At 33.2% G+C, this 20,019-nt stretch overlaps 1 protein-coding gene across 2 annotated transcripts in view; it reads right to left on the bottom strand.

Annotated features, from left to right (window-relative positions):
- The window catches only part of VPS13B (vacuolar protein sorting 13 homolog B), a 1,012,351-nt gene that overhangs the window by 361,336 nt on the left and 630,996 nt on the right, over positions 1–20,019 (bottom strand). For both annotated transcript variants that reach the window (XM_051970918.1, XM_051970917.1), the window contains one exon: positions 2,321–2,524. In XM_051970918.1, the coding sequence (XP_051826878.1) occupies positions 2,321–2,524 (204 nt within the window). The remainder of the gene's footprint in view (positions 1–2,320; positions 2,525–20,019) is intronic.

The following is a 20,019-nucleotide window of genomic DNA, read 5'->3' as shown; positions in this document are numbered from 1 at the left end:
ACTAGTGAATATGAAAAGACTAACTAAAGCTTTCTAAAATTTGCAAGAATTACCTGATCTTTATAATTTAAATAAAGTTAACATCATACATGAATGCTAAATTTATTATAAAGACTTTCAGATCAGGATATTTTTCTTCAAATATTTCTTATGAAGAGAATGAATGCATGCATGTTTGCATTTTCCTGACATGTCTTGGCAGTTTTAGTTGCTCTTATGTTTTAAGAGACTTTTGTAAGTTTTAAAAGTTCCATCTCAACTAGCAGTCTTACACTCATTTCAACAAAATCCTTTAAATTTGCAGGACAGATGTTGAGTAAAGAAAGTAGAACAGAGAAAATCAGATATTCATTACCACAATACCACCAAAAAAGAATCCCAAATCCCAAGAGAACTCAGATTAAACTCCCTGATCAATCTTGGTTCCAGAGAACTGACAATAAGTCATTTCTTTCAATTATGTGAAGGACAAAAGGTCCAGAAGGCTGCATATGCTTCATATGTGGTCACTGGGATTTTTTTTCCCTAATTATTATACTTTGCTATAAGAGAAGGCTCTACATGGTGTGATTATTGGGAAGTGAAAATGTAATAAAAACAAACAAAAAAAAAAACCAAACATAAAATATGAAGGAGAAGGATAAAGTGACAAGATAATCTATGCAGTCAGTTCATTTTGTTTAAAACAGTTTACAAGCACCTATCAGCTAATGATGCTGTCAGAACATGACTCAGTTAAAGGGAATCTAGTTTCAGAGGTTCCAAAGTGTTTTAGGTAGTTTCAGAATGATATTTCATCCAAGTATGGTAGGGCAGCTTAATGAAAATATACAAGATACAGAGATAGGGACTTCATCTGTGATGTCATTGATATACTGAACTCCTCTTATCATGCAGTAAGAGATTTTTATACAACTGTGATAGACTTAATTTTTCTCATCAATTCTGTGATCCCAGACAATTCCAATAAACTTTGGATGAAAAATGCCATCCGCATCCAATGAGAAAAATATGAAGACTGAATGTGGAACAAAATATAGCTATTTTAAACTTTTTTTCTTTTGTTTTTTTTTTCTCATGATTTTTCCCTTTTGTTCTTATTTTTCTTTCCCAACAAAACTCATGTAGAAATGTATTAAAAATGAAAACATGTACAACCTATATCAGACTGCTTGCTAGCACCAGGGAGTGGGAAGGCAAGAAAGAGACAGAAGGAGAAAAAACAAACAAACAAACAAAATCCTTGTTACTCAAAATCTTACAAAAATGGAAGTGAAAAATCATATTTACACATAATTGGAAAAATAATATGCTATTAGAGTAAAATTAAAAAAGAAAGAGACTTTTACATAGTAACACAGGCAACCAAAGTTACCTTAAGTAGGACAGGACAAGATAGAAGCAATAATGATTTAGATATTATTCAGAACAGCCAGATGAAGAAATCCCTACTAAGTCAGATCAGTAGGTTCTCTGTGGCTTATAGTTTTATAGTTGCCTAGAGCAGTTGTAACAAACTCAAGTAGACATGAGAAATAAAAAACTATGAATAAGATCACTGAAGGCTGCAAGGTGTGAGGAGTTCCATTAATCACAGTCTACATAAGGTCACATTGTACCATGTTACTTATTGCACAGACACTTTTAATGCATATTATTTTTCTCTTTCTACCTATATCTCAAGTGGAAGATGCTTTCTGCACATCTTATGATACACATTTAAGCCTAATCAATTAAAAACACCATCCTCTGAAAGTATAGCTGCTTTCATTTAGGGATAGGGAAAAAAAACCAAAACAAAACTGCCCAGGATCAGAAATTCTTACGTTCTTGCTCTTTTAGCTTAAACATACTTCATATAAAAGTTGCTACTGGTCTTTTTTCCCTATTATAGACAGAGATAGATTAAAATATAACATAAGAACAACAACAAAGACATTCTATGGCTGAATTCTACATGGTCAATTAAAAATGTGAAAGCTTCTTTTCAGTCTTGTGTTCACTTCTCAGAAAATGGTATGTTGATCAAAAGAAAGCTCTTAAGGAAATGCTGATTCAAATTTAAATTTATAATAATCACAGTGTAATACTGATAGGAATAATTTTTCTAAGCAAAACCATAGGTTCCAGTTCAAAATTTGATTTCATGTTTATAATGGAATATAGAAGAAATATGAAAACACTTGGTTTAGAAATACTAACAATTGTATTTTTCACTGCTTGTGGGTTAGTGGGATGTGGGTTTTGAGAGTAGGGGAAAATCAGGAAGGTAGGGTATGAAATATTAGAAGGTGTAGAATTTTTTCCCATCATTTCCTACCTGCTAGCCATATTCCATTCAAGTGCTGGATTTTGAGAATTTCTTTCATTTTCTGGTAGCAACCCTGCTTTGCTACTCTCCTTCTCTGGTTTTAGCTGATCCCACTGAGCAGTACCAATATTGATTGACTGTAAGTCTATTTGGTATTGTCTGTCTTCAACTTCCGATCCAGGATCTCGAAGAATTCCTAAATTCAATGCTCTCCTAAAAAGCAAAGGGAAAACATATGAACTAAAATCAAACATGCCATCATTCCATGTATGTTTCTGTATACTATGATTGCTACAATATTAATTTCTTTATTTACTGATGCTCAAGTTTAATGAATCACTTTTATGATATTAATATAAAAATTAATAGATATTTTATGATTTAAGTAGGCATTTTGGTGTGCCTGAAAATTGTGTGTAATGCTAATAAATAATGTCTTTCACATTTTTTTTTCTTTTCTTTTTTTTTTTTTTTTGCTGAAGCAATTGGGGTTAAGTAACTTGCGCAGGGTCACACAGCTAGGAAGTGTTAAGTGTTTGAGAACAGATTTGACCTCAGGTCCTCCTGAGGTGCGCTATCCACTGTGTCACATAGTTGCCCATGCCTTTCACTTTTAAGGCTAATATTGCTGTTCTGTTATTGTACTTAGTACTTTGGATGCTTTACCAATATAGTTGGAAAGGGTTTTTTGCAGATCCATCCATATCTTTGAAGAAACACTCAACTTTGATAAGGCAGTTAACATATGCAAATTTTAAAGTGCTACAAAATGTCAGTTATTACTATTAATTATTATCATCACTACTAGCACCAACAATATTTAAAGGGAACTTAAAAGCCAAGCTATTCTAGAACCAAAATTACACAAGGCTAGAAAAATTAGAGATGTCTCAAGAAATATTTGAATTCCAAGTAGATTTAGTGAGAATAAGGAGAGAAGGGAAGACTAGAGATATATTTCCTTTTAAAATCTTGTCCCCTTTTAAGTTAAATTTATCCTTTTTACATAATTGATAGTCTGTTGTTTTATTGGTATTTTCAATAAGGGATTACATTCCCAATATTATTGAAGACTTAGTAAAGCTAAAATTGTATGTCTTTGTTCCAAGTAAGTGTTTTATGAAGTAGTTTCAAGTAATCACATCATAAAATTTTAGAACTAGAAAAGAATTCATTGATTTATAGTCAAATAGAAATAATACATACACTAAGCAAATCTGATTCCATTATCAATGAATATATATATATATGAAGACTGAAAAAAGACATTTGTCATTATCTTTAAAAATAATTCATGGTAAATATAAATATATTTATAAGTTTCTAGAATATAAAGTTTAGCAAATCTTTATTGTAAAAAACTATAGGCATGTTAGTTTTAAAACAAATAACAAGAATTTTTTAAAAGCTGGTACATTTTTCCTCCTATACTGAACACTTGTCTTTCCAACCTAATATATCCACAGTTCCACAACAGTAGTTTCTGGAGAATTTACACAACTAGTTTAGGACCAACAATTTTTTTGCATTAGTAGGAAAGAAAATAATGGAAAAGATATTTTAAAATGATGTATGAGCATAGAATATAATCTTTTTATATTTTAAGATCATAATGAGAAATATTATTGTTGACCTGGAATCACACATACAATAACATTGCCGAATGAAGTTTTATTGCTTGAAAAGTAAATTCAAAATTTAATAACACAGAATATTGAGTTAAAAGGAAATTTTGAGGTGTTATCCTCAAAGAACATGAGAATTAGGAGGATCTATGAGATAAATTTAATTCAATGTACTTATTTTATGGAGTGGAAACTTAGACCTAGAAAGAGTTAAGTGCCATGGGTCTATTCAGTTCTCTCAAAAAAAGCTATTGTTGGATTTACAATCCACTCACAGTTTTGGGGAATGATAACCTATAGGCAAGCAGGCCTGGTACAATAATTTCAAAATAATTAGGGCTGCTTTTCATTGAAATATGGGTGAGTATTCTCACTGCTTATGAAATTCAGGTTCTTCCCTATGACAAATTTTCAAATAAAATATCTTTCTGAATACTCATTAATAAATCAATTTACTTTAGCATGGAAACTCATTGGAATCATGGTATTATTTACCACAGAATCCATTTATTTTCCTAAAAAAATTTTCATTCCTATACTGCTTATATTTTGTTTTACATAAATCTAGAGAAACTTGACAGAGGTCTTCTTTTTATCATTAGACCATGAGGCTCAACAGTCTTATATATCAATAAGTTTTTGCTTTTATATGTTAACATAATGCTGACAATCAATATTCCATCACATGATGGCCTATCTTATTCCCGCAAGACATCAGCTATGAAAATCACATTTATTTATTTTAAACTAATAGTTTCTCCATTTTAAATAGATTTTATATATATATATGTTTTCAAGGTGAATTGAAACATTTAGGAAATCCATCTAAAAGAAGAAAAAGAATGCTTGGAAATATAATTAGAGTTATAGTAAAAGACAAACAAAGCAACCTAGGCAGGCATTAACATCAGACTTTATATTTCCCTTGGCATATGGAGAGGCTACACAAAAATAAAATAATCTCTTCAATTTTCAAAATTTCTATTCTGGTGCTCAATTGCAGATTTTTAATTCTTTTTTCTAATTTTTTAAATGGCATGCCCAATTCACTGATCTGCTCCTTTTCTATTTTATTCATGTAAACATTCAGAGATATAAAATTCTCCTTAAAAACTATTTTTACTATATTCCATAACTTTTGGCATATTGCTTCATTATTGTTATTCTCTTTGATGAAATTATTGTTTACATGATTCCTTCTTTGACCCACTCCTTCTTTAGGGTTATATTATTTAATTTTCAATTAATTTATAATTTCTCTTTCCATAGCTGTTTGTTACATGTCATTTTAAAAACCATTATCATGAAGTAAAAAAGATGCATTTGATATTTCCACCTTTCTGCATTTGATTTTGAGGTTTTTATGCTCTAATACATGGTCAACTTTTGTGTAGCTGCCATATATCACTAAGAAAAAAGTATATTCCTCTCTATCCCCTTCAATTTTCTCCACTGATCTAGCATATCTAATTTTTCAAAAATTCTATTTACTTCCTTAACTTCTTTCTTTTTAATTTTGTGCTTAGATTTGTCTAGTTCCAAGAGAAGGATGTTGAGATTTTCCACAGCAAAACTACCATTTTTGCAATTTTAACTTTACCTCTAAGAATTTGGATACATATGTTTAGTATTGATATTTCTCCATTATCTATGGTACCTTTTAGCAAGATGCATCTTTCTTCTTTGTCTCTTTAATTAGATGTATTTTTGCTTTTGCTTTGTTGGAGATCAATTGCTACCCCTGCTTTTTTTTTTTTTTTTTTTTTAACTTCAGCTGAAGCATAATATATTCTGCTCCAGCCTTTTACCACATGTCTTCCTGCCTTTTCCCCACCCTCTTCCCTAGCCAAAAAGTAATCTGACATATTTTAAGCATGTGCAATTCTTCTATAAATATTTCCACAATGATCATGCTGCAATAGAAAAATGAGATCAAAAAATGATAAAAAACATGAGAAAATGAGAGAAAAAAATGAGAAAAAACAAAAAGCAAGCAAATAAGAACAACAACAAAGGTGAAACTTTTATGTTGTGAACCACACTCAGTTTCCACAGTCCTCTCTCTGGGTGCAGATGACTCTCTTTATTACAAGATCATTGGAATTGGCCTGAATCATTTTAATGTTGAAAAGAGCCAAAATAATATTCCATTACCTTCATATACCATAATTTAGCCATTCTCTAACTGATGGGTATCTACTCAATTTCCATTTCCTTACCACTACAAAAAGAGCTGCTACAAACATTTTTGCACACATAGGTCCTTTCCCCTTTTTTATGATCTCTTTGGGATACAGGCCCAGAAGAGACACCGTTGGCTCAAAGGATATATACAGTTTGATCACCTTTTGGGCATAATTCCAGATTGTTCTCAAGAATGGTTGGATCAGTTCACAATTCCACCAATAATGTATTACTATTCCAGTTCTCCCACATCCCCTCCAACATTTCCTATCAGATTAGTCAATCTAAGAGGCATGTAGTTGAATGTCCATTTTTTTCACCTAAAAGATTATGCTCAATTTTTTACTGGATAGTTCATTCTTCTTTGTAATCTAAGCCCCTTGGATTATCATATTCTGGAGTACCATATTCTAAATCCTCTAATACTTTAATGTAGAAATTACTAAATCCTGTGTAATCCTGATTTAATATTTTTCTTTCTGACTGCTGACATTTTTTCCCCCTTCATCTGATAGTTCTGGAATTTGCCTACAAACATCCCTGAGAGTTTTTATGTTGGAAATCTCTTTCAGGAGGTGATTAGTATATTTCAATGACATTTTCATATTCTGGTTCTAGAATATCATGGTAGTTTTCTTTGATTATTTTCTTGAATAATCCCAGGTGCCTTTTTTTTTATTATTATGCAGGGTCAGTAGGTCAATAATTCTTAAATATTTTCTCTTGGATACTATATTTCAGGTCAGTTGCTTTTCAATGAGATACTTTACATTTTATTCTATTTTCTCATTGTTTTGGTTTTATTGATTCTTGATATTTCATAGAACCATTAGCTTCCCCTGTTAAATCCTAATTTTTAAGGAATTATTTTCTTCAGTTAGATTTTGTGCCTCTTTTTCTGTTAGAGTTCAAATGTTGGAATTTGTTCTTCTCAAGGCACAGCCGATTTAGAGGTTTGGAGCCCTTCGGATGTCTCCAAATCCAAAGGTTCTGTCCTTCAGCCTCTGCCTCTGCTTTCTTCTGCCTCCAACCAAGACAGAGATGGAAGGTCTCTCTTATCTCCTTCTGGGGAGCCCAGCCACCAACTTGCCGCGGAGAGAGGGCTTCTGGCGTAGCTCCACTGAAATCCGTCAAAGTGTTCTCTGCACCAGAGTCGTTCCTCTCGAGTCCAGCGTGATCAGCCAGCCAAGAGGAAAAAATGTATTCTGCCATAGATCCCTCATCGCTGGCCTTTTATCTGCCTCTTCTGAGAGAATGGGATTATGGGTTTTCTCCCATAGTGTTCTCTGGCCCAATGAGCTTTAAGGGAGGTGTAGAAAGTGTACTTTGTGAAGCTAGCATACTTGTGGACTCCAGTGAGTAAAGGTGTGAACACAAGCCTTGTCTTAATTAGTTCTACTTAGTACCTTGTTTCAGGTTCTGGCCAAAACAACTTCTTGTAAGATTAGATCAACTCTAATTACTTAGCAGTTAGTAAGGATTCCAACATTTTTCCATTTACCCAATTTGACATTTAAAATTTTTTAATAGTATTTTATTTTTCAAATACATGTGAAGATAGTTTTCAACATTCATTTTTGTAAGACTGTGTTACAAAATTTTCTCTCTACCTTTCTTACTTCTCCTCCTTCCTCAAGATGCAAGAAATCTGATAGTGGTTAAATATATGCAAGTCTTTTAAAAGATATTTCCATGTTTGTCATGTTGTGCAAGAAAAGTCAGACCAAAAGAGGAAAAAAACCACAAGAAACAAACAAAAGGTGAAAATATTATGCTTTAATCCATATTCAGTCTCAATAGTCCTCTCTCTGGATGCGGATGGCATTTTCCATTCCAAATCTACTGGAATTACCTTGAATCACTGAATTGTTGAGAAAAGCCAAGTCTATCAGTTGATCATCACATAATCTTGTTGCTATTGTGTAGAATGTTTTCTTGGGTCTGCTCACTTCACTCAGCAACAGTTCATGTAAGTCTTTTCAGGCTTTTCTGAAATCAGTCTGCTCATCATTTCTTATAGAATAATAATATTTCATTACCTTCACATACCATTACTTATTCATGTGGTTTTCCATCATTTATGATTTCTTTGGAAAATGATCCAGTAGAGACAATGCTGGATGAAAGTGTATGCATAGTTCCAAATTGCTCTCCAGAATGGTTGGATTATTTCACAACTCCACCAACAATGCATTTAGTGTCCCAGTTTCCCCATATTCTCTCTAGCATATGTCATTATCTGTTCCTGTCATCTTAGCCTCAGAAATTATCTTTTCATATTCTTTGAACATTTATCAGTTGGGGAATGGCTTGTATTCTTGTAAATTTGAGTCAGTTCTGAATATATTTTAGAAAGGAAGTCTTTATCAGAAACACTGGCTATAAAATTCCTCTTTTCCCCCGCTTTCTGCTTCCCTTCTAATCTTGACTGAATTGGTTTTGTTTGTGCTTCGTTTTCTTTTTTCATAATTCTCATTTCTTTTCCCATTTTTTCTACTTCTCTTACTTGATTTTTAAAATCCTTTTTGAACTCTTCCAAGAGAACTTTTAGGACCTGAAACCTAAAAGAGAGCATGTTTTGATCTTCCCTGTTACCACAGTAGCTTTCTATGGTTAGAGTTTTTTTTTTTTTTCCTTTTGCTCATTTTAAAAAAGTTGAGTTCTGTTCCTGGCATACAAGGGGCACTGTGCCAACCTTCTTACACTGTAGGCCAGGAATCTAGTCAATGGTATCTGCCCTGGGACCTCTGGGTCTGGCAATTTGCCTACTGTGCAAGGGGGGCCTGATCTAGTAGCACCTTTTGGACTCTGGGTTCTGAGGCTGGCAATCTGCCTGGTGTACTGGGGATGGAGGTTTCACAGTTGGCCTACTATGCCACTGGATTGCTGAACAAGAACCATGGAGCTTTGGTTTCAATCTATACTGTGGCTAAGAGCTTCCTGCTGGCTTGTCCAGACATATCCTGCACTGCGTGGCACTCCCCTTTTATCCAAGTGACACAGACTTATCTTGAAATCCTCTCTAATTATCTTACACTATTATTTCTTGTATATAATCATTTTCCTTTCCTTCCCCATTGTGAACAAATTCTACTAAAATTAACTTTCTTAATATTCAGGCATGACAGAAAGGAATTTCAGCATGTATCTAATGGAACTTTAAAAGTACAGAAAATAATATGTCCTGATATACCTACCTAAGCAAGATAATTGTTTTATATTCATTATTATAGCAGCATACAAATCATCCTAACAACCATTAAGTTATTAAGCACCTCCTATGTGCCAAGTACTCTGAATCCCAACATGGTTCTAGTAGCAGCCTTCAAAAAGCTTATCTTCTCCTGAGACTTAAAGTGAGAGGGATATAGCTTACTCTATGTCTGTCCAGATATTCTATGTCTAACCTCCAGGAATCTAACAAACAAGATCTATACAAAATAAAAACAAGGCTTTTTTTTCAGGGGAAGAGGAGGAAGCAAGGAGAAGAAAGATAACAAGTGGAAGGAATCAGAAAGGTCCACTGAAGGAGGTGACATTAACAACTGAGTGTTAAAGGGAGCCAGTGGTGGAAAGGGAGAACATTTCAGGAATGGGGGACAGCTTGCAAAAAAGCATGGAGGCATATTATGAGATGCCATGCATGAGATACAACAAAGGTTCACATATGATAGCATAGAGTGCATGATGAGGAATAATGTATAATCAAAATAGAAAGCTAAGAGTGGAGAGACTGTAAAGGATTTTTAATCACTTAACCTTTTAGTCCTTTAGTTTCTTAATCTGTAAAATGGGAATAGTAATAGGTAACACCTACCTTAAAGATTTCATGTAAAGGTTAAATAACGTATGTAAAGCACTTTATAAATCTTAAAATATTATATAAAGGTTGATTGTTACTATTATTCTTAATACTTAGAATTAGATCATAAAATCCTTCCTTTCTTCCTACTAAAGTAAATTTTAGCCACTAATTTTCTTTCTTTCTTTTTTTGGGAGGCAAGACATATATACTTTTCAGAAAAGGACATTATAACACTTTAAAATTAGTATAATTTAATTAAATGTAACATGCTTGTGTATTTTTTTGGTGTGTTTCTCTTTTTATAGTATATTTTATTAAAATCTTCCTGATTCTTGTAGTAAACTGGAATATCATAAAACCTCTCACCAAAAGTTATAGATGCTCAACATTAAAATACCTCAAAGGAAAAGAAATTCAAACATAGGGTACTTCAAATAGTACATTTTTTCAAGGTTACATGCATGTATAAAAATCATAATATGACTTAAGTGGAATCTCTAACTTTTTTCCAGAGAACTATCGGAAGGATTATTTGGATAAGTGGATCAAATCTCAACTTTTAAAATATGTTTTTCATTGATTTTAGTCACTACATTAAACATGGACTTTTTAATATAAATACACTTGCATTTTCTTTGATGTTACCAAAGGCAGAGAACCATTTAATAACTTTTTGAATGTTTACTGCTACAGGCAAGAAGTGTTACAATTTAAAAATAGGCTTAGAGTGCTGAAGTAATTTAAAAACATGATGTACAACATTTTATTTAAGATAAAAATGTTTTCATTTCATTTGTATTGTTTCTCAACCAGAATGCTATAAGGTATGATTGCAAAATAGCAAAATCATTGAAGAATGGTTTCTAATGGAACATTTTACTTGGAATCTTTAAGAAACTTAAAAGAATCAGTTCACACTGAAAACTAGAATATGTAACATTAGAAGTGTGTATTTTTTTTTAAAAAAATGCAATATAATGAATGAATCCTTATATTTTTTATTTGCAATAATTATAAACCCTTCTTCTGGAAGCATTTTTTTTAAACTTGAAATAAAACTCAAATATTCTTTTTTCAAAATCACAGTATTCCAAGCTTTATGAACTTTGCTCCCTCCTCCGTATTGTGGCCTTTGAAAACCTTCTAGTAATTCAAATCAGGAAGGGGATAAGCCAAGCTGACCATGACTTCCTTACCCCGAGCACAAAAAGCTGCTTTACTTGTTGAAATGTAGGAGTTATAATTATAATTGCTTTGCCCTTTAGAAAACTTCTCTACCAAATTAGTTGAACTGTTCAGCAGGTGGTGTAGGAGGATCAATTCAAATCTTCAAGAGTTGGTCAATAATGTGATATAAGCAACCAAAGAAGACTTTACATTTGTAACAGGAAACTATATCTTTATTTATTTTTTTTCATTTTAAATTGATTTAGTCTGGGTGAGACCATTTTTATGTTTATGTAAGAAACAATTCAGGCTGAACTATTTACTACTTACTGCTGAATAGGTATAACTCAGGAACTCCCTGTATGTAAAGAACTAAAATGTATTCACTTATATAGTTCAAGTCTTAACAAGACTTTAAGAAAATTAATATCTATCAATGTCTATTAACCCTACTCTCTCATCTTTAATCTCTTTCTGTCTACTGGCTTCTTCCCTTTTTTCTTCAAACAAGGAATGTTTGTCTCCTCTATCCTTAAAAAAAAAAAAAAAAAAAAAAAAAAAAAATCCTCATTTGATTCACTCCAATCACCTCTCTTCTGGCTTTTCTCATCCTTTATCTTTTTTTTCCCCTCCTCTTCTCACCTAAATTCCTTGAGAAAACTGTCTATAATTGTTATCTTAAATTCACCTTTTACTCTCTTCTAAACCCTTAGTAATTTAGGTTTCAACCTTATCATTCAACAGAATATTTCTTCTCCAAAGTTATCAATGAGCTCTTAATTGTTAAAGTGACTGCCCTTTTCTCAATCTTGATCCTCTTTAGTCTTTCTACAGCATGACAATGTTGAACAATTCTTCTTCAGAACACTAAGTTGTTATAACATTTCTATTTGCTGTCTAATTGCTCCAAAGGTTACTTTGTTTGGTATTCATCAATGTTATTTATGCCTTCTAACTGTGGATGTTCCTAAGGTTCTGTCCTTGGCCCCATTCTCATGATACTCTATACCATGGGCATCTCAAATCTCTAATTGTTAAAAACAGAATTCATTATCTTACCTCCTAAACTCTTCCCTCTCTGAACTATTCTCCCAGTAATTCAGGCTTTTCATAAATTCAGTGTCATTCTTGATCTTCATTCTCACTCATTCCACATGTCCAAAATTTTCCCAAGTATTGTTTATCTTGTATCTCTCCCTTTCTATTCATAGAGCAAGAAATTTAATCTAGACCATCATCACCTGTCATCTGGTCTACTGTAATAGCATTTTAATTAGTCTCTCTGCCTTGTCTTTCCCTCTTCAAGTCATCTGTCATTTAGCTACTAAGATAATTTTCTTAAAGAGTGGATATGACCATGTCACCAATCTACTCAAATAATGCTAGTCCCACTCAATTATTCTAAGTCAAATATAAAGTCCTCTTTAAAACTCATTTAAAATTCATAATAAACTGATCTCTTCCTATCTGTCAAGGCTTCTTACACCTACCTCTTTTCCAGGTAGTCTATGATCCTGTAATGGGGTCTATTTACAGATAACAAAAACTAACACTTCATTCCTCTGCATAGGTATTCTCTTCTTCTAGAATGCTCTGCCCCTACCTTCCTTCAAAACTGAATTCAATAGGCAGCTAGGTGGCACAGTAGATAGGTCTTCCTGACTTCAGGGCTGGTGCTCTAAGTTCAAATCGGCCTCAGACACTTAATACTTCCTAGCTGTGTGACTCTAGGCAAGCGACTTAACCCCAACTGCCTCAGCAAAAACAAACAAAAAACCCCACAAAAATAACAATAACAACAAACTGAATTCAAGTCTCTCCTTCTATAGGAGGCTCTTCTGGTTAAATTAGTTTTTATCAACATTCCATCTATCTTGAATGTTCAGTTACTTATATGTTGTCTCCCTCATTAAAATGTGAGCTTCTTGCAAGCTGAGGTTGTTTTTCCCTTTTTTTTAATTCCTTAGTGCTTAGCATGAAGGCAGACCTATAATAGAATACTTTACAAATGCTTATCAAATAAGTGAAGTTGATTAAATTGTGTCTGACATAAAATCAGACATCAGTAATCATTTATCTCACAATACTAAGGAGGTTACAGAGAAAACATAAATGAGCAGAGAGGTGCTGCCTATGATAGCCTCTATAAGCTAATCTCTTATACATTATCACACAATTACAATTTAGCTGCCTAGGTGGTTAGAGAAGACCAGCAAGCCTAAGGTAGTGAGAATCCTCAGGGAAAAATATTTTTGTTTTTCCCTAATGATGTTTACTATAATGCCGCAATAACCTTTTCTCACTTATATTTTACTACATTCACTGTATCAGATTAGATAATTACTACCTAGAAAGGCATAAATAACTTGGTCCTGAAAAACTAAAATATAGGACAAAAGGAAGAAAAGAAGAAAAAGGGGGACAGTAACAGTAAAATCAAGAAAACAAAAAGGTGAAAACCCAATGACTTATTTGCTGGTGTAATGCTATGCTTTCTAGGGCTGGAGAAATGAATGAAACATACTGAGTAGAGAGGAGAACTCCATTTACTGTAAAATATTGCATATTAATGAAATTAAAACCTAAACATAAATGCATCAATTTATTCTAGCTAAAAGAAAAATTATCTGTACAAGTAGAAAGGCTAGTTTTGGCTTAGTTTTAAACAAACAAAAACTTGTATTTACTATGTGCAGACACTGTTTTGCACTAGATCTCAAAAGTTCCTTCACTGATAATATTTATGATTTTATTTTGCTCTTTTTTTTCCACTATTTAGGAACTATGTTCTAATTTAACTACATTAGTCTAACAAATGATTTAAAAGATAAAATAAACAAATCTAAAAAACTGTTGGTGGTTATATTTCATGCTTAACATGAGATCTTTTGTAGATGAAGATGACGTTATTGACCTGGCCATTAGTAGGACATGTACTTTGAATTAACTTTCCAGTATTGCTGACAGATATGCCTAGATTTACCTACTTGCTTGATTATTTCCCTTTGTGATCAGTGTCAGACATCTGCAAGACAGCTGGCTTAGGATAAGAGTCTGGGGTCAAAAGTATACTAAAAGGCCAAAGATAGAAAAGTTAACCAATCCAATTCAGTACTGAACTCATGACCTTGGCCTCATTAGTACTGTGCCATATTATCCAAAAAGAGGATTGATGATGCAAAGAAGTCACTTTAAATAAAGACTCTTTAACAACTTTATGAATTTAAATAGAATATTTTTAATGGTTTCTCTATCATTTTTTAGCCCAAGTGACAAATTTAATGTAAAAAACTTTCTTAAACTTTGCTGCCCCAGAGAGTCAAAGGAAACAGGTGTTTTTAAGATCAAAAGCAGAAAATATAGCATATCCAATTATTAATTTCTTTTCCAAGGATGAAATTTCATACCTTTTAGAAACTGAAATCCATTTGAAATTTGAATAATAGTTTCACACTATCAAATCCAAATAAAATTTTATAATGAAGGATTAAAAGAACACCTTTATTTCTCCCCAAATACAATTATATTATGAATTATTAATAGTTATATAAACATATTTACATTTAAATCTTATATTCAGCCAAATTAAATATAAAATAATAACATGACTAATTTCTCCTTGATAGATTTTTAAATAAAGCTGTAGAATATTCAAAGTATTCCTTTAAATCGAGGAACCTATAAAATTGAGGTCTTTATATTTGGGAATGGGTCATAATTTGGACTGGATCAAACTAGATTCTATGCAACTATGTTTTTTTCATGCCCAGATGGCTTTTCTATCTTATAAACCCTAGGTGTTCTCTATCCTTCTACTATCTCTGCTTCTACTCTACTCAATTTGTAACCTAATCATATTTTCTGTACTAATGTGGTTATCTATCTCTCTAAAATTTAATGTTGGCTTTTTACACTCATTTCTTTAAATTTCTAACAGTAGGAGGAACAAAGAAATTGTGAAAAGTGACAATTTTATAAGGCAAATATTTTAATATTTTAAAAATGCTTGGATTTTTCAATCTGTCTTATCCCCAACAAAAGTTCTCCTCTGTTATCTCCCCGTGGTAGATGACTATGTTGAAACTGACAGCAGCAGAACATAGTTCTGTCAGGCACAAATCAGGTAAAAGGTTTCAAGTGTGGACCAAGCAAGAAGCAGAATATGATATTCAAGAATTGTTAACTGTTTCTTGTATTTGTTTTTGTTGCTATTGTTTGGTCAAAGCCATGCATGAAATAGATAAAACAGAGTAGATCCAAATATTGTCTTACTTCCTATTGCTTCTGAAGTGACAGTGGCATAGTAGTGGTCTCAGTTTTTAGTTTTCAGATTATCTACTCACAATTTAGTTGTTGGATGTGTGAATTATGTCCAATAACCAGGGAATTATTCTTCTAAGGGAAAAAGTGATTAAATAATAAGTGAAATAAGAGGACATAAATATAAACTGTAGGTAAATGGAAAGAAAGTCAATAAATTTTCAAAAGGTGCATTTAGTTTATCTGAATGCCCAGAGGCAATTTTATCTTATTTTGTGGAGCATTTGGTCATCTCAATTTGCTTTTTATGATAACCATATGGAAAGAAGCTATCATGAAGATAATTTACAGTTTTTGTGCCAGCATCTATTGTTGAAGATGGAGAAATTGAGGATGTTTACAAAGAACATGGCAAGATCTTCTAAAACCAAAGTCAACAGTCACCTTGATGTCTAGTCACTTTAATAAGATGAGACCAAAAAATAAAAGTTGAATGTTGTCCAAAAAAAACCCCAAAACTACACACACAAGGCTTGTAAACTACTCAGAAATCTTAAACTTGTAACACTATAAAGATGTCGTTTGCAAGTAGAGAGCCAGAATTGCCAAGTATGTTTACCACTGAACAGCAACATGAAGAAAATGACTATATTTTTATAGCGACTATATGTCTGCTTATTGACAAAACTAATTTATGAAGAACTATAAGTGTTCTGTCAACATGTCTTTTAGTTAAGGCAAAAATTAAAGTCAACATCAAACTGGGAGAAATGCTTAAAGATAAGGAGAAAGTGCATAGTTTCAAGTCACAAATAAATCAGAAAGAAGCTGCTGAGAAAATGAACCTATAGAGAGTGGTGAAGCTGCAAAATGCAAAGGCATTTAGAGATGAAAACAGGACAACAAATAGGATACTAGATGATGTGGAACAGATATATGAGTATTTCCATAATGATATTGTTGTAACAACAGATAACAATAAAATCATAACCTTAGAACTGTACCACTTTAATAACCGAGTTATTCTTATAATATAATAATGATGACACTTAAGAAGATGAATCAGTGTTGAGAAGAGGGGCTAATCTTAACTAAATATTTGGAGAAGAAATCTGTGATCATTATTGATTAGAGAAAAGCAAATTAAGACAATTTTTAGGTACCACTGGCTAAGATGACAGGAAAAGATAATGATAAATGTTGGAGGGAATGTGGGAAAACTAGGATACAAATGCATTGTTGGTAAAGTTGTGCAATGATCCAACCAATTTGGAATGATGCCCAAAAGGCTATTAAACTGTGCATACCTTTTGATCCAGCAATGTCTCTACTGGGTCTGTATCCCAAAGAGATCATTAGAAAAAAGTGAAAAAAAAAAAACTATGGAGCCCTTGGGAATCTATTTTGAAGATATTTCTGAGAACATTTGCTGTCAACAAAATCCCATCTATTTATTCCATCTTGTCTGTCAAATGAAGGGATTAGAACAGAAGATCTTTAAGTTTCCTCCATGCTCTAAATTTTCTGCTATATTATCCTGAACATAGCAAGTACTTAAAATATTTCTTAAATAAAATAATAAATATATTTATTACTTAGTCCTCATAGTGTTTTAGCATTGAATTATTTGTTCTGTGCTGGACCTGATTCAGAGCAGTGCCCTAGTGTTGAGATCTGTTACTGGAATACAATCAGACAATTTATAGGTGATTCAACACTTAATAAAAAGATGATTTACTTTGCTATAATTGGAGAAAATTATTCAACATATAAGTAAGAGAGAAGACAGTTTCAAGTGGAAGGTTATCAACAATGCCAAAAGCTTCAGAGAGGTAAAGAAGCATGAGGACTGAGAAAAGGCTGCTAAATTTGGCAATTAGAATATGGATAACTTTGGAGAGAGCAGTTTCAGTTGAATGATGAGATCAGAAACCATACTGAAAAGAGCTAAGGAGAGAGAGGAAAAGCAGTCAAGACAGTGATTTTGCATGACCTTCTCCAGGAATTTAGTCATAAAAATGAGGTTAGCTATGAGCATGATAGCTAACAAGGATGAATGAGAATGGAGGAGACATGAGAGTGTGTAATCAACAGTAGCATCACATAGACAGAAATGTTGAAAATTAGTAAGAGGATATATATATATATATATATATATATATATATATGTATATAACAGAAAGAAATCTTTTTAAGTACAATGGATAGGATATGACCATGTGTATAAGTAAAGTTTGCCCTGGCAAGCATAAGAGCCATCTCTTCATATGGGACAGAATGAAAGAGTATTTATTAGAGGAAAGCATCAGACAAGAGAGTGAGAGGAGAGAGAGTAAGAGTGAGTGAGAGTGAGAGAATGAGATAGCGAGCAAGAGAGAGCAAGGGAGCGTGAAAGAGAGAGTGCATGTCCGTGCACTCTTGGAAAATGGCATTTTTTTTTTCCCAGTGAAATACAAAGTATTGAATCAACCAAGTCTCAAAGAACAAGTGATATAATTAATTTGAATATATATAAGAAAAAGAGAAGTGTGCTCCAAATGTATGTGTGCATGTACATGTGGGCAAATGCATTGTGGTGATGTTCTGCCTATACTATCATAGTAAATACCTTTATTTTAAGCTGTAAATTTATCAGTGAGACTCATGCAATATAGTGTTAGGATCTATAAGAATCCTTGATAGAGGACCTTAAGGAAACCTCAACCCTTGAAAGTGAATATAAATTGGGGACGATAATCCAGATCACTGAGCAGGGAGTAACACTGAGGCAATATCCAGTTGAAATTCCAATGCTATTTACAAAGTCTAGAGTAATGTGGAAGCTTTATAATTAAAAAAAATTCAGAATCAAATGATTAGAGCTCAAATCTCTTCTAGGAGTAAAGAGCAAAAAAATATTACTAACTAGCTCCTGAAATGATCCCTCATGAAGAGACATTGACATTAGTAGCTGGTCAGGTAAAAAGGGGAACCACAGAGGAGAAAAAAATAAAATCCAAGATATAACTACAGATTCAAAACCTGTCTTTGTGAACCATACAGTCTGTAAGAAAGGTTGCCTTGGGAAACATTCTTGGTCCTGAAATTTCATCAGTGTAGGGAACTTCTCAGTGAAAAAATCCCTTATTGATGCAAATGAAGGAAACATTAAAGGGGATAATAACAGGCTGTCTCATATTCAGAGGATTCAACACACCTAGAGGAAGACGAGATACCTTGGGAAAATCATAAGCCTCAAAGGGAGAAATACCAGACTGTGACTTTGCAAAGGGAACCATGTGGTCAGAAGTAGGCTAGGTTTGTTTTTCTTTCTTTTTTTTTTTTCTGTTGGGTGCATTATTCCTGCACATTTGCTCTACTAACATTCTGGGGCAGAATGAACCATTTACTCTGATCCTCAATTATCACACAAAAGATTAAATCCTTTCATCAACAATTCCAGGAATGCTGGGCACATAATAGTCAATAAGAAGACTGATATACAAAAGTTTCTAAAAGAAAGGAAGGTAACGATGGAATGGACAAGAATAACATTTGAGAGTTGGAAGGGATTTTGGCAACCATCTAATCCAAATCAAAAGAATTTCCATATTAACATAACCAATGAGAGGTCATCCAGTCTCTGTTTGAAAACTTTCACCAAGGGGAAGCTTATGCAGGCAAACTCTTCCATTTTAGAACTTTACTAATTCCAATAAAAAGTGACTGAGAGAACAGAAATAACCACTTGTAAAAGATTGCCAGAAGTCCTAGAAGGAGAGTATGTAAACAGCAGCTGATTTTAAATACGCGGTCATTACAACCACTAACCCATATGCCTACTGTACCTTGTATACAAAATCATCATAAAAAGTTATCTACATAGTATATGAATTGAAAACATCCTCAGTGAAGCTTTAACAGGGAATAAACTAGATTTTGCAAGTAATATTCAACAGTGGATTGTGGTGTTCTTTTTCATTTTTTCATTTCATCTTTTCATTTTTTATAAAATATAATCATTCTGTCTGGGAGAAGGTTTCTTGGGGAGGTTTTCTGGAGGCAGCCTTAGTTTCAATTACAAGTAATAATCACTCCAAATACAGCCAGCTGATAAAAGTTCAAACGTTTATTTCTTATCTCTTTCCTTGGGCCCGGTTAGCTTAGAGGCCTCTCTCTCTCTGCTTGGGTCCAAGAGCTCTTGTAGCTTGTCCTTTGCTTCTGCCTCTGCTTTCTTCAGCCTCGACCCAGCACAAAGGTGGAAAATGGAATGGATCTGTCTCTTCTAGCTCAACTCCGAATGTCTCCAGCCAGCACCAAGGTGAAAGTTGGAATGGATCTGTCTTGCCTCTTAGAGAGGGCTTCTGCTGAACTGACTTGATGCTTCCCTCTTAATCTTTTCAGCTAAACTAACTTGACTGGCTCACTGAAGCTCTATTTATGCTCCTTCTGCGAGAGTGGGCTTGTGGGCTTCCTCCTAGAGTGCTCTCTGGCCCTAAGAGCTTCTTGCTTATATGAGCTCTCTAAAGGTGTGAACACAAGCATTGTTTCTATCAGTATTAGCAACTTATCACCTTGTAAGGATTCGGTCTAAGGTGTGAACCAATAAGCACTCTATCAATTCCATTGAGTTAACACTAGGATTCTAACAGTGGATTACATCTATAACATGCCAAAATTTTCTAAAA

Source organism: Antechinus flavipes, chromosome 1 (assembly GCF_016432865.1).
Source record: "Antechinus flavipes isolate AdamAnt ecotype Samford, QLD, Australia chromosome 1, AdamAnt_v2, whole genome shotgun sequence".
Lineage (NCBI taxonomy): Eukaryota > Metazoa > Chordata > Mammalia > Dasyuromorphia > Dasyuridae > Antechinus > Antechinus flavipes.
The sequence above is the reverse complement of the archived record's forward strand: the minus strand, read 5'-3'. Positions and strand labels throughout refer to the sequence as shown.